We start from the raw sequence: 21286 nt of genomic DNA on the forward strand, positions 1-21286 counted from the left end.
TAAAAAAAGACCAAAGGGGAATTTCTAATTAAAAAAAAAAAAATCACAAAAAAATATGCCCCCCGCCCCAAAATCGGGAATGTTTGAAAAAGAAAAGCAAAACTAATGTGGACAAATTAGAGAATAAAAATAATTTATGAGACATAAAAAACAATTTGAGCATCAGTGAGGTTAATAATTGCAAATGGATTTAAACATAATAAATATGTATGAGTTCATAAGTTTATGATAAAAAGAAAACTTGTCATGTTTGAGAGATATTGAGCAAATAATTCTTTACTTTGAAAACTGGTAAATAAAAACAACTAATATCACATTTGTCATGCCTTTCCTATATAAACTGTAGCAATGAGTAACCAAATATTTGATGAGAGCAAATTTATTTTTACAGAAGTTTTCTAATCAAGAAATAAATAAGGAGTTAAAATTATCAGTTTTACAACCCCTAATCAATTACAATCTAAACACTGAGCTTCAGTGTCTGCTAAGAACTATGTAGAAAATAATGTTAATAAGAAACAATAACAATTAAAAAGTAAATAAGAGAAGGAGATTACTAGACAAACCCTAAAGCTATGAACTAGAAAACAAAATCATTGGAAAGGATGTATAAACCCAAAGGCCATGTTATAATATGGCAGAGAGAGAGAAAGAGAAAACACTACCAATAAAATAGCACAAGATTCCAAAATTTTGTTTGTATTTAGCTAGTCTTTGAAGCTCACTTAATATTTTTTAACTATTTCTATTTTAAACAAGATCTCCAATCTTCTCAAAGTTTATTTTTAAAAGCTATCACCCTTGGTTATCCAGCATGAAAATAGAAAAGAAAAACTAAAACATTACAGTCAGAGGTCATTTCATTAGAAAAAAAAGTAAAAGTATAAAGTAAAAGTATAATTTACATTCATTCATATTGAAAATAATCCTAAATATAATATAAACAAGCACCATTTAGCAGTGTCCCAAATAATAATGTGTCATGCCCAGGTTTGGTTTACCACATGCTTAAAAGATACTTAACATCAGAAAACCTATTATTACAACTTCACACTAAACAAGGTAAAGGAAGAATTCATTCATGATGAAATTTTGTAGCAGACTAATAGATAATAATTTTTTAACTTGATAAAGGAAATATTCCATAAATTACAGCAAACTCTTTACTTGATGGTGGTGTCTACTACCATCATTTTGATTCAGTGCTTAAACAGAGATCCCAACCATCCCAGTATGGGATTTTAAAAACTGGAAAAATGTAAGTATTATTACCCCAGAATTCTTTTTGCTTACATTTTGATAGTAAATGGTTTTCCATCCCTTCACCTTCAATCTTCATGTATCTTTAGGTCTGAAGTGAGTCTCTTATAAGCAACACATAGATGGACCTGGCTTTTTTACCCACTTGGTCACCCTATGTCTTGATTAGAACATTTAGTCCATTTCCATTTAAAGTAATTATTGATAGATAAGGTACTTACTGCCAATTTGTTACTTGTTTTACAGTTGTTTTTGTGTTCTGTATTCCTTTCTTCTCTTACTCTCTTCCCTTGTGATTTCATAGTGTTCTTTAGTGTAATGTGTGGATTCTTCTCTATTTTCTATGTATCAGTGATAGGTTTTTGATTTGTGATTATCATTAAGTTCATATATAACATCTTATGCATATAGCAATCTATAGTAAATTGGTGGTCACTTAAGTTTGAACCCATTCTAAAAATGCTGCATTTTTACTCCCTTCCCCATGTTTTATGTATATAGTGTTATACATTTTTTTTATTTTGTGAATTCCTTTACAGATTTTTGTAAACTTACTTGATTTTTCAGTTTCTGTGATTTAACATCCATACTGGTATTGTAAGTGATGGATCTACCACTTTTATTATACGTTTATGTTTACCTGTGAAATTTTTTCTTTCATAATTTTCTTACTTCAAATTATGGCCTCTTCTTTACATTCAAAGAATTTCCATTAATCTTTCTTGTAAGGCTACTTTACTGGTGATGAGCACCTTTTGCTTTTATTTGAGAAACTTTTTTTTTGGTTTGTTGTTTTTGTTTTTTGTTTGGGAAACTCTATCTCTCTTTCTATTCTGAATGATAGACTTGATACGTAGAACCTTCTTGGGTGCAGTTTTTTTTCCTTTCAACATTTAGAATATATCACGCCACTCCTTTCTGGCCTTTTAAAGCTACCACTGAAAAATCAGCTGTTAGCCTTACGGGTTCTTCTTTGTCTACAGCTGTTTTTCCCTCTTGCTTTTAAATCTTTCTGTCATTTTATTTATTATGTATATTGCTGTGGACCTCCTTGGGTTAATTTTGGTGGTGGGAAAGTAACAATACTTATATTGAACAAAATATACTTTAAAACAAAGACTCTAACAAGAGACAAAGAGGGACACTACACAATCATAAAGAAAACAATCCAAAAAGAGTATATATCAATTGTAAATATCTATGCAACCAAAATAGGAGGATTTAAACACATAAAACAACTATTAACATATATACAGGAATAAATTAATAGTCATACTATAGTAGTAGAGGACTGTAACACCCCACTTATATCAATGGATGGAACATCCAGACAAAAAATCTATAAGAAAACAGTGGCTTTGAATTATTTGTTAGACCACATCAACCTAACAGATACATTCAGAACATTCCATCTAATAACAGTAGACTACACATTATTTTCATGTGTACATGGAATATTATCCAGAATAGATCACATTAGACCACAAAACAAGTCTCAATAAATTCAAAAAGACTGAAATAATATCATGCATCTTTCCAAACACAAGGGTATGAAACTCACAATTAATTACAAGAAAAATTCTGGAAAGAACAGAAATACATGGAGACCAAACAAACATGCTACTAATCAATGAAGAGATCAACCAAGAAATCAACGAGTAAATAAAAAAATACATGGAGACAAATGAAAATGAAAACACAATGGTCCAAAACCTTGGGATGCAACAAAAGCAGATCTAAGAGGGAAGTTTATAGCAATACAAGCCTACCTCAAGAAGCAAGAAAAATCTCAGATAAGCAATGTAACGTTATGCCAGAGGAGCTAGAAAAAGAACAAACAGAACTAAAGCCAGAAGAAGGAAGGAAATAAAAAGATTAGAGCATGCTTAGCGAAATAAGTCAAGCAGAGAAAGACAACTATCATATGATCTCCCTGATATGAGGAAGTGGCGATGCAACATGGGGCTTTAAGTGGGTAGGAGAAGAATCAATGAATGGGATTGGGAGGGAGACAAACCATAAGTGACTCTTAATTTCACAAAACAAACTGAGGGTTGCTGGGGGAAAGGGGGTTTGGAGAAGGGGGGTGGGGTTATGGACATTGGGGAAGGTATGTGCTTTGGTGAGTGCTGTGAAGTGTGTAAATCTGGTGACTCACAGACCTGTACCCCTGGGGATAAAAATACGTTTATAAAAAATAAAAAAATTATTAAAAAAAAAAAGATTAGAGCAGAAACAAATGAAATAAAGACTAAAAGAACAACAGAAAAGATGAGTGAAATCACGAGATAGTTCTTTGAATGGATAAACAAAATAAATAAACCTTTAGCAAGATTCATCAAGAAAAAGAGGGCTCATATATAAAATTAGGAATGAAAGAGGAGAAATAATAACCAATGCCACAGAAAAAAATTATATACCAACATATTGGACAACCTAGAAGACATAAATTACTAACCTTCCAAAACTGAATCAGGGAGAAATAAGAAATTTGAGCAGAGTGATTACTAGAAAAAATAAATTGAATCTGTAATCAAAAAACTACCAACAAAAGAATAAAACTGTTTTTATTTATACGTAATATAATTAATTGTATTTTAAAACCAAATATATAAATAATTAGAACTAATAAGAGAATACATTAAGGCTTATGAATATCAGATTAATGTACTAAGATGAATTTAATTTTTATATATGAAATGTAAGTAGAAAATGTAATTTTAAAAGACATTATTTTTTTTCTTTTTTTAAAGATTTATTTATTTGAGAGAGAGCATGAGAGAGGAGAAGGTCAGAGGAAGAAGCAGATTCCCCGTGGAGCAGGGAGCCTGATGTGGGCCTCGATCCCAGGACTCTGGGATCATGACCTGTGCTGAAAGCAGTCGCCTAACCAACTGAGCCACCCAGGCGCCCCTTAAAAAACATTTAAATAGCAACAAAGGTATCCAGAAATTTAGTATTTTACATATTTAACAAAACATGTGTAGGACATGGATACATGAAATCAAGCTCAACATTTTCAGTCATAAGAAAAACATAAAATAAAACCATAAGCTACTACTACAAATACTCTAGAATAGCTATAATCAAGAGACAGACAATATTAAGTTTTGGTGAGTATGCAGAATTACTGAAGCATCTATAAATTTCTAGTAGGAATGTAAAATGATGCAAACATATTGTAAAATCTTTTGGCAGTTACTTAAAAAGTTAAAAATAAGTTTATCATATGACCCAGTAATTCCACTTCTAGGAATCTACTCAAGAGAAATGGAATTATATGTCTATACAAAATCCATATGAATGTTTATATCAGCTTTTTTTCATAACAGCCAAAGGCTAGAGATAATCCCAATGTTCATCTACTAATAAACTTTAAAAGTGGTATATCCATATGTTGTAGCATTCATTACTTTTAAAAACTAAAATTGCTATACTAGTAAAGTAAAATAGAAACAACTTGTGATTGTCACAATTGATCCAGAAAAACTATATGACATATACAAACACCCATTCTAGAAGGACTAGAAGAGAATTTCTTCAACCTGATAAAGGCATCTAGGAAAAACCTACATCATACTTAATAGTGAAAGACTGAATGTTTTCCATCCAAAATCAACAACACTAGAATGTTGCCATGCTCTTCACAGCTTTTCACATGATAAGAGAGGTGTAGCCAATGCAATAAGGCAAGAAAAAGAAATAAAAGGCGTCCTTAGAGGAAAGAAAAAAAACAATTCCATTAATTGCAAAACACATTACTGTCCACATAAAAAATATAATGGAATCTACAAAAAAAAATGTACTACAACTAATAACTAAGCTCAACAAGGCTTAAGGATAAATAAAATCAACATAAAAATCAATTGTATTTTTACTATCCAGACACAATTAAAAATTAAATATTAAAAAATACTCTTTACAACAGCATCAGAAATATAAAATATGTAGTGGTAAAGCTGAAAAAGACTGTGAAAGACCCACATAGTGAAAAATACCAAATATTGTTGAGACTAAATTTTAAAATAATTAAGATCAAAAAAGAGATATATGTTCATGGGTCAGAAGACTCACTATGGTTAAACTATCAATTCCCCCCAAACTGGTCTGTAAATTAAACACAATCTCAATCCAAATCCAAGCATGTGTTTTGGTAAAAACTGACATGTGTATTCTAAAATTCATATGCAAACATAAGAGAAATGGAACTCAAAGCCAAAAGATTGAAAAAGAATGAAATTGGAGAATAAATGCTACATGATTTCAAGATTTATTATGAAACTATAGTAGTTGTAACAGTGTTATTTTGGTATAAAAGTAGGCAAATTAATTAATAAACTACAATAGGGATTCCAGAAATAGCCTTTATACTTTTTTTTTTTTAAGATTTTGTTTATTTATTTGAGAGAGAGAGAGAAACAGGTAGAGGATGATGGGGGAGGGACAAGGAGACTCCACACTGAGCATGGAGCTTGTTACAGGCTCATGACCATGAGATCATAACCTAAGCCTAAACCAAGAATTAGGCACTTAGCTGACTGAGCCACCCAGGTGCCCCCAGCCTTTACAACCTTATACTCATACACAGGCAACAGACTTTCCACAAAGGTCTAAAAGCATTTCATTGTTTTAAAAAAAGTCTTTGGGTGCCTGTGTGGCTCAGTTGGTTAAGCAACTGCTTTTGGCTCACATCATGATCCTGGAGTCCTGGGATAGAGTCCTGCATCAGGCTCCCAGCTCCATGGAAAGTCTGCTTCTTCCTCTAACCGTCCCTCCTCTCATTCTCTCTCTCTCTCTCTCAAATAAATAAAATCTTTGAAAAAATAATAATAAAAGAAAGACTTTGAACAAACTGTGCCAGAACATTTGGATATCCATATGGAGAAAAAAATTGATCCATCTCTTGAAATACATACATATATTAACGCAAAATGTATAGTATTCTTAAACAAAAACATAAAAATAGAAAACTTCTAAAAGAAAATGGGAATCTTTGTGATCTTAGGTTAGGATAAGATTTCTCAGAAGAACAATTAATAAGTTGAACTTCATTTTAATTAAAACTCCTCTTCCAAAAAAAAAAAATACTCCTACTAGAGTGAAAAGACAAGCCACAAAAAAAAATGCAAATTATATGTCACATAAAATATTTGTATCGGGAATACATAAAGTACCCTGAAAACAATTCAATTTTTAAAAGTGGAAAACCGATTTAAACACACTTCATTAAATAAAATATATATAAACCAAATATTCACAATTATCACAAATAATCACAACATATGTTTAACATCACTACTCATTAGAAAAATGTAAATAAGAATTAGATACCATTGCACACCTACTAGAACAGCTAAAATTAAAAAGACTGACCATATGAAATTTAGAGACTTGAGGAACTGAAACTCATATACTCCTGATGGGAATGTAAAATGGTATAACCATTTGAAAAATTCTTTCTTAAAAGGTTTATCATACATCTCTCATATGATCACTACCCAGTGAAAGTATCTTACAGTAACAATTCAACACTGCTTTTTAGTGATGACCAAAACTGCCCCCTGCAAAAATCTATCACAAAATTCTGTTCGTTAAAAATTTAATCAAAATGAAAAGACCACATTAAAATCAGTTGAGATTACTCAAATCTCATTTTTGTTTCCACTTCCAGAATAAGATCTACTGCTATGTCACTCTTCAAGAGTAGAAAAAAATGCACCAAATATAATTTTTAAAATATAGCAAAAAGACTGCCTTTCTTAGCAACATATATGGAATTATATTATACGATTTAAGAAATAGCAGTGGTAACATACTAATGACAACAGCAGCATGCAAGATGAATTTTATAATCTGCAAAATCACCTAAAACTAAAAATACTAATTACTTAAAATGAAAAAGTAAAAGTACTTACAATAACATGTTCCTCTAAGTGGATTACCAACATAGCGATTTTCAGAGTCACATCTGCAGAAATAAAAACACAAACAATGAATCACGGAACACTACATCAAAAACTAATGATGTACTGTATGGTGACTAACATAACACAATAAAAAATTAAAAATAAATTAAAATGACAGAAATTAAACCTATAAATAGGGAAAAAAACTCATCTACTGCTGAGCAACAAAATTCAAAACTCCGTATTTTTCTTTAAGAAAAACAATAAACTCTACATTAAAACATCTTAAAAACTAATTAATCATTAATCAAACTCATTAATCAAAGTTTTAAAAGAAAACTTTAAAATAATTAAAGTAAAAAGCCAATATTTGAGCATGAGTAGAGAAAAGAAACAGTGATGACAAATAGTCACACACAAGATGATAAAAGGGAATGTCACAAGGCAGATAGGATAAGACTAGGAGTCTGGGAATAAATATTCTTCCTTAATAATAGAAAAAGAAATTGAAAGTCTTGATAAAGATATAGAGACACTTTAAGGGGAAGGAAGAAAGTTTGTGGAATTTATAAATCTACATCATTTTCTTACTTCTGGTATTCTTTGAAATCAATATATTTTTCCCAGTTTCTACACATGAATCTATATTTTCAAAAAAGATCTCCCCAATTATGTAATAAAGAAAAGTTTTTTTCTGAATTGTCCAACTCTAAATTCAATTGCTCAAACTCTGAATTTATGTGAGATTAATAAAAAACAGAAGAACATAAGAGCATTCCAAATCATGAATTCTAAATTAAATTAAATTCTTCAAAATTATGCTTAATTATAGCAGTGGGAGAAGATCATAAATATTCTAAAAATTTCTAAAGTTCACATTTTTATATCTGCTTCCAAAAGTCAATTAAAATGAGAGTTAGCACCTAATACTGATACAGCTTGATTTCACATAATGTTTTTTCACTGGAACACCCTCCAAAATAAATTATTATACAATAAAACACACCAGGCTAACTGAATAAAGTGACTTAATATTTAAAGTATATTTAAAAGTTTAAAAGATGAATAAGACCTTTCAAAATGTCTTTAGTTTTAATAGAGTTAACTAGAACACAGGAATAATTTTTATATATATTTTAACTAATAAAAGGTCAAAGAGTTGAGACAATTAGGCTAAATAATCAGGTTACATTCTGAATGCATTTATCAGCCTTGAGTTGCTAGTTTTTTTATTCATGAGTTGAAGAATAAATCTTTTTCTACATTAACTGCAAAATTAAAGTAGAAATATAATAATCCTTTATACAACTAACTTTATTCTCTGGGAAACAATGAAACTTTGGGAGTTAGGTTTCCTGTGACTTCCCCAAATGCAACTTTCAAAATGTGTGACATACATTTTACTGGTATCATAAGTATCATGATTATGATCATATAATGATCATACTCACCATTTCTAGGTTAAGCACTTAAGGTTCTCTACTATTTCTATATTTTGTTCCTTCCTTCAGGCTCACCACCATAAATCCCATGACTTAGTATCAAATATATAACATACACTGAAGGACTGATTTACAATATTATTATAATTCCTTTTTCTGTCACAAAATATAAATATGACTTGTTGCAAATGGATATCTCAATACTACTTTTGTTTTATTTTATTATTTATTTATTTATTTGAAAGAGAGAGAGCACAACCAGGGGGAGCAGCAGAGGAAGAGGAAGAAGAAGCAGGCTCCCCACTGAGCAGAGAACCCTATATGGGGCTCAATTCCAGGACCCCAGGATCGTGACCTGACCCAAAGGCAGGTACTTAAATATCTGAGCCATGCAGGTGACCCACAATACTACTTTAAGAATAGGGAAATATTCAAAATAATAGTGCCTGCATTGCTATGCATAATATTCCCTGCATGTCTTATTTGCAGTCGAAAATGACTAACTTTGACAAATGTTACGGATTTCAAGTACTTTTTAATTGATCTATATGTTGACATTAAGAGCTCTGGATACAAACCTATATTCCCATATGGAAGTTACACAATATTTATTTTGGTTGATAATATTAAGTTTATTCAAATTATTTAATATCATATTGGAATAGAAGTCATTGTGATGTTACCTTCAACATAATATAATTTTTATAAAGGCACAGTTAAAATTTTATTTTCTCCAAACTACAAATTATCTCAGGAGGATGAAATTATATATTCTCGTTTAGGAAGTAATTTTTCCTGCCTTTCATTTCCTACAGAAATAAGGAATTAATATCACCTTGTTAAGAACTAAGCTGAGGGGTGCCTGGGTGGGTAAGTGGCTGACTCTTGGTTTCAGCTCAGGTCATGATCTTGGAGTAGTGAGACAGAGCTCCATGACGGGCTCCATGCTCAGCTCAGAGTCTTCTTCAGATTCTCTCTCCCTCCCTATCTCTCCTCCTCTGCCCCTCCCCCTACTTGCACACACTCTCACAATCTTTCTAAAATAAATAAATAAAACCTTTAAACAAAAGAATTAAACGGAGAGGCTTTATAGAGTTCTTGAAGGTGTCCAATACAGAATTATATTCTCTTTTAAATTTTAAACTCTTTAGACAATCATATATTATCTAAAGAGCTTTATATTAATAAGTATTGAGACAATTTTGAATGTATTAAAAGTATTTTCTAAGTGTATAATTATGAGTGGAACTTAAATATCAATTTTTAGTAATTTAACTTTAGCTGTCATCTAAAAAATCACTAATGCCTACAAATAACTAAGGAAATAAATAGTTCCAAAGGAAATATAATGAAACTTTAGGCATAAAAGTCAGCCTGCAAAACACAAAAGTATGCATAAATATATGCGAACACATTCCTTATTTTTCATTGGTACATTGCAATGTCATAAGATGGCAGTTAATTTGAAAGGTAATTTTTAATTTTACCAAATAAAAATTCCAGTAAGTTTTAAAGGAGTTAGAAACATTGAGGTATGTATACACAATAGAATATTATTTAGCCATTAAGAATGATTTCTTACCATTTTTAACAACATCTATGGACCTAGAGAGTATAATGCTAAGTGAAATAACCCAGAAGAAAAAAAATACTATATGATAAGGAATTTAAGAAACAAAACAAACAAGAAAAGGAAAAAGAGAGAGAGAAAGCAAAAAACTAAACAAACTGATGGTTATCAGACAGGGAATGCAGGGGGATGGGCAAAATAGGTGATGAGGATTAAAAAGTGAACTTAGCATGATAAGCACTAAGTAATGTACAGAACTACTGAATCACTATATTGTATACCTGCAAGTAATATAACACTGTATGTTAACTATACTGGAATTAAAATTAAAAATTTAATTTAAAAAAGGGGGAAAAAACAGTGAAAAGGAAGAGCTTTGGGGGCAATGAGACTTAAAAGATATTAAAATATACTCAAAGTCTGTAAAATAAAATAGTGTAATATCAGTGCATTGATAGAAAAACCAAAGGTACAGAACAGAAATTCCACAAACAAGCTCAACTATCATATACTAAAAATCTAGCATATCATATGATAAAAGTGTATTTTAAATGATCAAAGTAAAGTTTTTTTCATAAATGGTATTTATGGTAAAATACCATAATGGCAAAATATGGTAAACTGGATAGCCATTTGGAAAAATATAAAATCAAATCCATTCCTCATATCAAACACATATAAAAAACTCTAAATGGATCAGAAATCCTAGCATACAAAATAAAACTTTAAACATATTAGAAGAAAAAAATTGCAAGATAGCATGGATATACTGAAAAGCATGGTAAAAGGAAGGTCATTAGTAAAATAAAAAAAATATGACAAATTGTGAGAAAACTGACAATGTATGTAACATAAAAGTGCTAAAATCCTTAATTTACAAAGAACTCTCTAATAATAAGGGAAGGACTGACGATTCCATAGAAAAACTAGCAAAAAACACAGACAATTCACACACACACACAAAGAAATGGTTCTTAACTATGTGAAAAAATGTTCAACTTTACTTACAAATAGGGAAATAAGAACTAAAACTGTACTAAGATGCCCGCTTCTCTCTCATCAGATTGTCAAAATTTTAAAAGTATAGCAATATGCTCTGCTTACAAATGAGACTGTGGGCAAACAGCACTCCTATAAAATTATGAGCTGGTGAGAATGCAAAATGAGAAAATCCCTATGGAGGAGAATTTAGCAATATCTAACAAATATATGGGAGCACTTATTCTTCAACCCAAAAATCCCACTTAAAGGAATTTGAAAGTAAATCACCAGCATTATGAATATATATGAGCACAAGTTTATTTAATACAGCATCATTTATAATTACAAAATATTATAAATGATCTGAATGTCCATGCATGCAAGATTTGTTAAATAAACTATAGTACATAAACATAATGGAGTGCTATACATCAATAAATAAAACCAAACAAATAGGTAATAAAGATCTTTATGACCTAATATAGATACATATCTATGATATGTTACCTTCTGTGTAAGAAGAAAAAGAATATGTATATGTGTGTGTATATATATATGTACATATATAAGAAACATATGCATGTATATTTTATATATATGTGTGCGTATATGTATATATATATACACACATATATATATATGAATCACAGGAAGGATAAACAAGAAACAATGAAGTCAGTTACCCCCTGGAGAAGAAAGGAGGAAATGGGAACTAATCTCTCTGAGTATATTTTTAAGTACTTTTACCTTTTGAAAGAATGTCAGTGTTCAACATATTCTGAAATATATACATAAAACCAGTAAGAATGAGAAAGAGGGAAAAAACCGCCAAACAGAAACTAAAAGAAATGAATCTAATGAATTTCCAATGAATACCATATAGCCATCGTGAAGGGAAAGGAAGGAAGGGAGGGAGGAGAACCGGAGGGAGAGGTGAGGAAGAACAGAAAAGAAAGGAAAGAAATAAGGGAGGAGGGGAGGGAAGAAAAAAGAAGAGGGACCATTCCAAATAACTTCCTAACACAGTATCTGACTATATATCCTCAATCCTGAGCGTGGACGAGTTAAACTTTGGAATCTTTTTAGGTTTGCTTATTAAATTGATACAGACAAAGCAATTCTGAAAGCATTTCTTGTATTAGAGAATTGAGCAAATAAGGAGTGTGTTACATCACCAGAAGCCAGTGCTTTCACTGAGGAAGAAGAGACATACAGATACTAAACTAGAGAAGGTCCAAAAGAACCTTGGAGGGATACATTGGAATTGGAAGTCTAGGTATTAAGTAATGCTTTCTAAAATATGTATATGTGTGTATGTGGATGCATATGTACACATGTACATGAATATATGTATTTATCTGTACATATAAATATTTCTTAGTTCTGTTCACTAAATAGTCCATTAAGATACCTCATTAGCAAAGGACATATCTAGCACCAAGATAATGGCCTCCAATATAATTCTTCATTACAAGGAATCAGAGATCTACAAAAACATGTTTTAAATGGCTGAGACAGGGGTTGCCTGGGTGCTCAGTGGGTTAAAGCCTCTGCCTTCAGCTCAGGTCATGATCTCAGAATCCTGGGATCAAGCCCCGCATTGGGCTCTCTGCTCAGCGGGGACCCTGCTTCCCACCCCCTCCTTTTTTCTGCCTTTCTGCCTACTTGTGATCTCTGTCTGTCAATTAAATAAATCTTTTAAAAAAATGGCTGAGACAGGACAGGTATAACATCAGCCTGGAACATCTTCTTATATCAGAGTAAGGAAGTATTCACAAAATGATGGGTATATGTCACAAAAATACAAGTTTACCTGAAGTCGCCCCCACTAACCAAATCTGGAACAAGTTGAGTGCTAAGTGATTTATCTATGATTGGAGAAAATGGGAATTCATGCGTTCATCCCAATAATAATTAAATGGTGGAGAAGGAAGAGCTCTTGCTAACAGCAGAATTTTAAGAGCTCACTGGTAAATGTAGAAGTATGGGAGTTGGTTATCATCATAGTAAAGATAGAGACCAGGCAAGAATAATCAAATATTTCTTCTTATAAACATGAATATCCTATAAGATAAATTTGTTTCATGTCTAATTCATTCAAAAAAGACAAAAGAAAAAGATATCAGGTCTACTTGTCATATTTCTAATCAAAATCCAAGATTTTGCATTCTAATAGCAGAGTTAACACTCTGCTTACTTAATGGAAAAATATATTCATTACAAGGGATGAAATGAAAAACAAACAAAAAAACAACCAAGGGATGAAATTAATGAAATCTCAAATAAACATATAAATGTATATGTGTAAAAATTTTAAAAATATATATAAATGTATCACTTACACCTAATGCTGTTCTATGCAAATGTATGATCCCCCATCTCATTTCCCACATGTCAAAATCAATTAATATAACCACTTATGCAAATCTGTTACAAATATAATCAGCTGTTATATTGAAATGTTTAGCACAGCCATTATACATTTTCATGTAACCTACATAATAATGTGAATAGAAATCAAAATTATTAAAACCTGTCAATTTCATTATAGACTTTATACATAAATGAAATTAAAATATCAGAATGGAGTACCTCACAATTATTTTCAACAAAAGGAGAGCAATATTAAGAAGAAAATTTTAAATTCTTTCTTACTAAAATTTTACATATATGAATGTGAAGTATTCTGATTAAGAAAAAATGTTTTAAGATATGTTTTACTTTTTTTAAAGGATTTTATTTTTTTTAATTTATTTTGAGAGAGAGAAAGAGAAAAAGCACAAGCAAGAGAAGGAGCAGAGGGAGAGAAACAAGTAGTCTCTCTGCTGAGCGTGGAACCCAACGCAGGGCTTGATTCCATCACCCTGAGGTCATAACTTGAGCTGAAATCAAGAGTGGGATGCTTAACCAACTCAGCCACCCTCGGGTGCCCCTAAGCTATGATTTGTTTTGTAACAAACCACTGTGTTAAGTAACACAAAAGTAAAATTTCTTTTTAAATAATCTGTTTTTTAAAAAGCCTTAATTTGCATTGTTAAAATTATTTTGCCCATTCAGGAAAGTATATTTTTTCTATGGAAGATTGAGATGCCCCTCCTGGTTTGAAAACCCTAAAAGCACATAAGGTGTGTATTGTATACTTAATACACAAATATATAATTCAAGTAAATAAAAGATTAATTGGATATATTTGCAGTAGTTCTCTATTGCTAAGTAACAAATCACAAAAGCTTAGTAACTTTAATCAACAAAATTTATTATCTCACAGATTTTGTGGGCCTGGAGTCTGCACACAGGGCAAAGTTGGGTCCTCAGATTCTGAGATGAGTTAGGATACAATCAAGGCACTGGCTGGAGCTGGGATCTGCTACATATGGGGTTGGGTTGCCCTTAAAGGTTAGATGGGGTGGGCTGCTTCTAAGCTCCCTCAGGTTGCTGGCAGAATTTATTTTTTTATGGCTATAGAACTAAAGACCTTGGTTTCCCATTTATTATTGACTGAAGGCTGCCCTCACCTCCCAGAAGATGCCTTCAGCTCCATTTACTTCTTCAAAGTGAGGGAGAAAGGGAGAAATTCTCTAGAGCAAAACTTCTAGCATGACACAGACTTAAAGGGGTGCCTGGTGGCTCATTGGTTAAGAGCGTGCCTTTGGTTTGGGTCATGATCTCAGCATCTGGGGACAGAGCCCCACATAAGGCTGTCTGTTCTGCGGGAAGTCAGCTTCTCCCTCTCACTTTCCCTCTAGGTGCTCTCTCTCTCTCTCTCTCAAATAAATAAATAAAATCTTCTTTTAAAAAAGGACATACTTAAAGCATATGTATGAAAGTGATATGCCATAATTATATAAGTGATATATACCATTATCCTTGCCATATATTCTGGTTTAGAAGTCAAAAATCCTGCCCACACTATACAATAGTGTGAATTCCCGGAGACAGAGACCATTGCAAGTCTGTCCACCATATTTTGTTATACATAAAATTTCTTACCATAAAATATTTCAATATATTTATTTGAAATATGAACATATACTAATCTAATTCACATAATAAACAATTTGAGAAATTAAATTATTTGATGAAGTTCAAACTCAGATTATAGGAGGTCAAATAATGTGAAGGAAAAGTATAGACATAAATAATTCTTTAAACATATTAATACTGAATATAAATTACACTAATATTTCTAATATGTAGGTTAAGTAATATTTTTAACTTCAGAATATTTCTGTATAAGGATTAGATACAAACATTAAACATCTTCAGAAACCTTCTGAATGGTTAATTAAAAACATAACATCAAAGTATTCTGTGTCTAAAGCAAAGGGATAATCATCCTCTTGTTCCAACAAGCAAACTAAGCAAATAGCCATACCTTTTAAGAAAACAGATTTAGACTGAAATATTAGGGACTTTGAAAGGGCAAATATCACCTAAATAATGACTATCACTTTTGTGAATTATCACATTGCATTATAAATATAACCTGTAAAAAGCAAAATGTAAAATAATTCTATATTCTAAGAGCTAAAATATAGCATTTCATCTTGTCCCTATTAATTAAATATTTAAATATACATACATATACATCTTATCATGAGATTATACTTTTTCTACTCAGAAACTTTAATTTTGATATATCATGACAGACGATTTACAACAGCTGGGAATCTGATAAGAAGTTTGCATTTTCCCAAGAAATTATAAAAAGTACACACAAGATAAAACTCACTTGCTTTTGTTTTGTTTCTTCTCTAAAAATACCCATTAAAATGTTACATAATATGAAGAAAAATAGGATATTAGGGAGTAGCACAGTATCAATATTAATAACATATTTCTAAGGCAATTTAACTTAAAATATCAGAACCAAAGGTAAGGTAAACCCTCAAACAGTACAGGAGGTAGGCACAGGTTTTAAAATTATAAACCTGTTTATGGATTTCAGAGACTAATAATGATAAATAGAACTAACCAAGTAAGTTACAGACAACTAAAAAAGGCAGAGTTTACTTTTCAGCTTAAAAGGCTGAAGATTAAGAATGAAAAATTACCAGGCCCAGATGCAGAAAAGGATGGACTCCCTGGATCATCTTAGGAATCCTCTTGTCTCTAATTATGGATAAGGACAATATTTCACAGGAAAATGGATTAGAGTCCAGGCCCACCAAAGTTTGGTGAGCTAAGTCCTAAAGAGTAATCTTGGGAATTAGAGCATAGTGAAGCCTTCCAGAGCCTGCAGATCTACTTTGAAGGACACTTATCTCTAAAAGTGATTAAGGTTCTACTGTCTTCATGCACATAGCAGGATTACATTCTTTTTGGAAAAGATTTCATACAAGGTCTCAATCTATAATTAGATTTTGTAAATATGCTATTGAGGACAAAATGAAAAATAACCCGACATGGAAATAGGTAAGAAAACAAGAAACAGGAGCTACCAGAAACAGGGATATGGCAATCCAGATATTATCAGGAAAAAGACACAGTTCTTAAAATAATGATCTTTATTATAATGGAAGAGAAATCTGCCTTAAAAAATAGAAACAATAAAAGACAATTAGAAACTGTAATAGATAAGTTTAAGAATTTAATCTGAAAAAAGTGGGAACTATAATAACAACAAAATGAAAATGCAGTAACCAAAATTAAGAACTGAATGAATGAGATTAAGAGCAAATTGGACACAGTAGAAAAGTGAACTGAAAAACGGGTCAGGAGACAGGAGAAAAATATGAAAGAGACATAAAAGATATGGTGTTACTGGAGTCCCAAAGCAGAAGACAGAGGAAACAGAAAACAAGAAACATTTGAAGAGCACTGGCTGAACTTTCTAAAATTCCTGACATGATAAATGAAAAAAATAATTATAAGAAGAATTAAGTATACCAACAATTTTTGTTTAAAAACAAAAGAATAAAATAGACATAAGAAAAATTAAAAATCTAAATAGTTTATATTCTTTTAAAGAATTGAATAGTTTATATCTTATTGTGAAGAAATAATTAAGACCTTTCCACATAACCTAGGGTCATTTGGCCACAATCGGGATATTACCTAATAATGGAGAAGACAAGGAAGTTTTAAACAGAATCCCCCCCCAAAATCACTAACCATATGGAAAAGACTGATGTTTCAGATTATATTAAAATTAAGAATGTCTCTTCATGAAAGACACAGAAAACAATGAAAATGCAGACCACATAGTGGTATTTACCACACATATCACCAACAAAAGACATGCATCTAGAATGTATAAAAATCATTACATAACATTAAGAATCCAGGAGGAAAAAAAAAAACACAAGACATTTGAAAGAGGACAATTTCATAAAAGAGAAAAATTGATCTCTTAAAGATTAAGCACATAAATCTTCGAGAACTTAAATTCTTATTTTTTTTTTGAAGATTTTATTCATTTGACAGAGATCAGAAGTAGGCAGAGAGGCAGACAGAGAAAGAGGAAGTGAAGCAGGCTCTCTGCCGAGCAGAGAGCCCTATGCGGGGCTCCATCCCAGGACCCTGGGATCACAACCTGAGCTAAAGGCAGAGGCTTTAACCCACTGAGCCACACAGGCACCCAAGAACTTTAATTCTTAAGAAAATCCAAATACAATATCATGCAATATCAGAATCCTTAAAACTAAAATATCTTTTAATAGCAAGTATTGTCAAGTGCATAGACATTAAAAAAACTTATACAGCCCTGTAAAGGATATAATTTGATGTAATAATTTTACAAAACAGTTAATGCTCTGAAATTGAAAATATGGATACCAAATACATGCCTGGCAAAAATGCACACAGTTGTGAACCAGGAGATATACATGTGAAGAATAATAAGCACATTAATTTTCATGTAAAACAAAAACAAAACTGAGATTATCAAATAAGACATAGGAGAATGAATAAATGAAGTGTGGTATAATAGTGCAACAAAATACTCTACATCATTGAAAAGGATCCAATTACAGCTACCTGAAAGCAACAGCTTAGATGAATATCAAGTTGTTGGGTGAGAAACACAACACAACACAATATAGTCTCAGACTAGAAGAAAATATTTGAAGAAGATGTATCTGATAAAGGACTTTATCTAAAATACATGAAGAACTCTTAAAACTCAATAATAAGAAAACAAATAACCTAATTAAAACATGGGCCAAAGACCCCACACCAAAGAATATACACAACTAAGATATAGCAAATAAGCACACAAAAAGATGCTGTACGTCCTATGTCATCAGGGACACTCAAAGTAAAACAGCAAGATACACACACTGTGTGTATCGACTTTTGTGTGTAACAACCACACACAATTTTGAACAGGCAAAATCCAGAACACCAGCACCAGTCGCTCGTAAGTAGTGGAATATGGAGCAACAGGAAACCTCAGTCATTGCTGATGGGAATGCAAAATGGTACAGCCATATTCAAAGACATTCTCATAGTTTCTTACAAAATTAAACATACTGACAACATATGACCCAGCACCTGTTCTCCTTAGTATTGACCCAAAGAAGGTGAACATTTATGTCCACAGAGAAAAGTGAAAATAAATAATTACCATGACTTTATTCATATCTGCTAAAATTTGGAAGCAATCAAGATGTCCTTCAGTAAGCAGGTGAGTGGACAAATAAACTATGGCACATCCCCACAATGAAATACTATTCAGCGTTAAAAAGAAATGAGCTATTAAGCCATGAAAATACATGGAGGAAACTTTAATGTCTATTATTAAGTGAAAGAAACCAATCTGAGAAGTCTACATATTGTATGAGTTCAACTACATCACATTCTGTAAAAAGCAAAACCATGGAAACAATAAAAGATTAGTGCTTGCAAGGAGTTAGGGGAGACAAATGAATAGTAGAGGCACAGGGAATTTTCAGGGCATTGAAACTACTCTGATACTATACTGGTGGGTACAGTCATTTATACATTTGCCAAAGCCTACAGGATGTACAAGACCAAGAGTGAACCCTAATGTCAACTTGGATTTGGGTCATTTTATTTTATTTTATTTGAGAGAAAGTATATGTGGGAGGTGGGGAGGAGCCGAAGGGGAGGGACAAGCAGACTCCAAACTGAGCAGAGACCAATGCGGGGCTTGATCCCAAGACCTGAGACGATAGCCTGAGGCAAGATCAAGAGTCAGACACTCAAAGGACTGTTCCACCCAGGCACTCTGGGACTTTGGGTTTTAATGATGTGCCAGTGTATGTTCATAAATTATAATAAACGTACCAGCCTGGTAAAAGGTATTGATAATGGAGAGAGCTATGTGTTACGTAAGGGGTATGTGGGAAATGTCTGTACCTCTGTTCAATATTGTTGTGAACCAAAACCTGCCCTAAAAACTAAAATCCATTAAGGATGCCTGGGTGGCTCAGTCAGTTAAGTGCCTGCCTTTAGCTCAGGTCATGATCCCAGGGTCCTTGGATCAAGCCCCGCATCAGGCTCCTTGCTCAACAGGGAGCCTGCTACTCCCTCTGCCTGCCATTCCCCTGCTTGTGTGTGCTCTTTCTCTCTGTCTCTGACAAATAAATAGAATAGGTAAGATAGGTAGATAGCTAGCTAGCTAGCTAGATAAAATAAAATCGTTAAAAAAAAGACTAAAGTCCATCAAAAAATATCCACATTGACAAAATCAGTCAATGAAAAGATTAAAAAAATACTAATTCAATGTCTTTAAAATTAAGGGGCAAAGGCTAAAGATAATGGATTAAAATAAAATAAAAATTGAAATTACTGATAAATTACAAAGTATTTCACATTAAAAAAATGTAAACTGAAGAGTGATTAATCTGAAACTTAGTATAGTTAGAGCACAAGTCTCTGAAGAATAAAATCAATCTCTACATTATATAATTCTTTCCCTAGGGAAAAAACAGTATTAATAATTTGGTTATCTAAACAATACTTAATTTTAATTAATTACTAAATATTTTATATTAAAACTGTCATTTAATAACTCACAAATAGTATTCATATATTTTTCAACAAATCCAGAAATAGTGCCTCAATTCTCTTTTGCCAATTAACCTTAATAAGGAAATGATGGGGGGGCGTGCCAGGGTGGCTCAGTGAATTAAGCAACCAACTCTTGATTTCAGCTCAGGTCGTAATCTCAGGGTCATGGGATCAAGACCCAGGCCAGGCTCCAGGCTCAGCAGGGCATCTGCTTGAGATCCTCTCCCTCTGCACCCCCTCCCAGCTCCTGTGTGCATGTACATGCATGCTTTCTCACTCTAAAATAAATAATTAAATCTTTTACAAATTTTTAAAATGATGGGTATATAGTAAGTAAAGAACACTGTTATTTTAGTTAGAGAAACCTAGATGGAAGTTCTACTCTAACAGTAATTAAAGTGTGACCTTGAACAAACTAACTTTTGTAAGTTACCGTGCCCTTAAGAGTAAAACGGGGATAATAATACTACCCACTTTACAAAATTATTGTAGGAATTAAATACAAGTACCTGGCCCAGAGATAGGCATTTGGCGGAGTTCAATATATGTTAAGTATGATGACAGTAATGACACCGATGAAGAAAAGTAAAAACATAAAAATAAAGGACATTATATTTGTACCTGCAAATGTCAAAGCAAGACCAAAAGACAATTATTTGAGAAACAGATTACACTGGAATATTTTCAATCATCTATCTTTTTTCCTAGAAGTACGAGTGTTGCACTGAGGCCGCCAGAAATGAATCAAACTGGCAGAGCAGTATATAGCGGTAATTCATCTTAAAATGCACATGATTTGAAATGCATCCATATTTTGATAAAACATCTACACATACACCAGATATATGTTCTACATTAAAATGTTGAAATTTACTGTACTTTAATTCTTCACAGAAGGTTACATTGGAATATACTAGGAGACTATTTCATCCTCTGATATGTTAACATAATTTTTAATAATAAATATAGAATGACCAAAACAAATTGAAAGTTTAAAGTACATTTTTTTCCTTTGGTATTTAAGTCTGTTTCTTTCTGTAATTGTTTCCAATTCCAATTACTTACAATTAGTATAACCTACACACCATCTAGAATTATTCTGACCATCTAGAATTAAAACCACGTAACTCTGCTATGTCTTATATCAATGT

At 32.0% G+C, this 21286-nt stretch overlaps 1 protein-coding gene across 1 annotated transcript in view; it reads right to left on the reverse strand.

Annotated features, from left to right (window-relative positions):
- Window positions 1–21286, reverse strand: part of ATRNL1 (attractin like 1) — an 815348-nt gene that overhangs the window by 547408 nt on the left and 246654 nt on the right. The window contains exon 21 of the mRNA XM_013055772.2: window positions 7176–7228. Within this exon, the coding sequence (XP_012911226.2) occupies window positions 7176–7228 (53 nt within the window). The remainder of the gene's footprint in view (window positions 1–7175; window positions 7229–21286) is intronic.

This window comes from Mustela putorius, unplaced genomic scaffold, assembly GCF_011764305.1.
Source record: "Mustela putorius furo isolate JIRA1106 unplaced genomic scaffold, ASM1176430v1.1 tig00003909_pilon_pilon_pilon, whole genome shotgun sequence".
Lineage (NCBI taxonomy): Eukaryota > Metazoa > Chordata > Mammalia > Carnivora > Mustelidae > Mustela > Mustela putorius.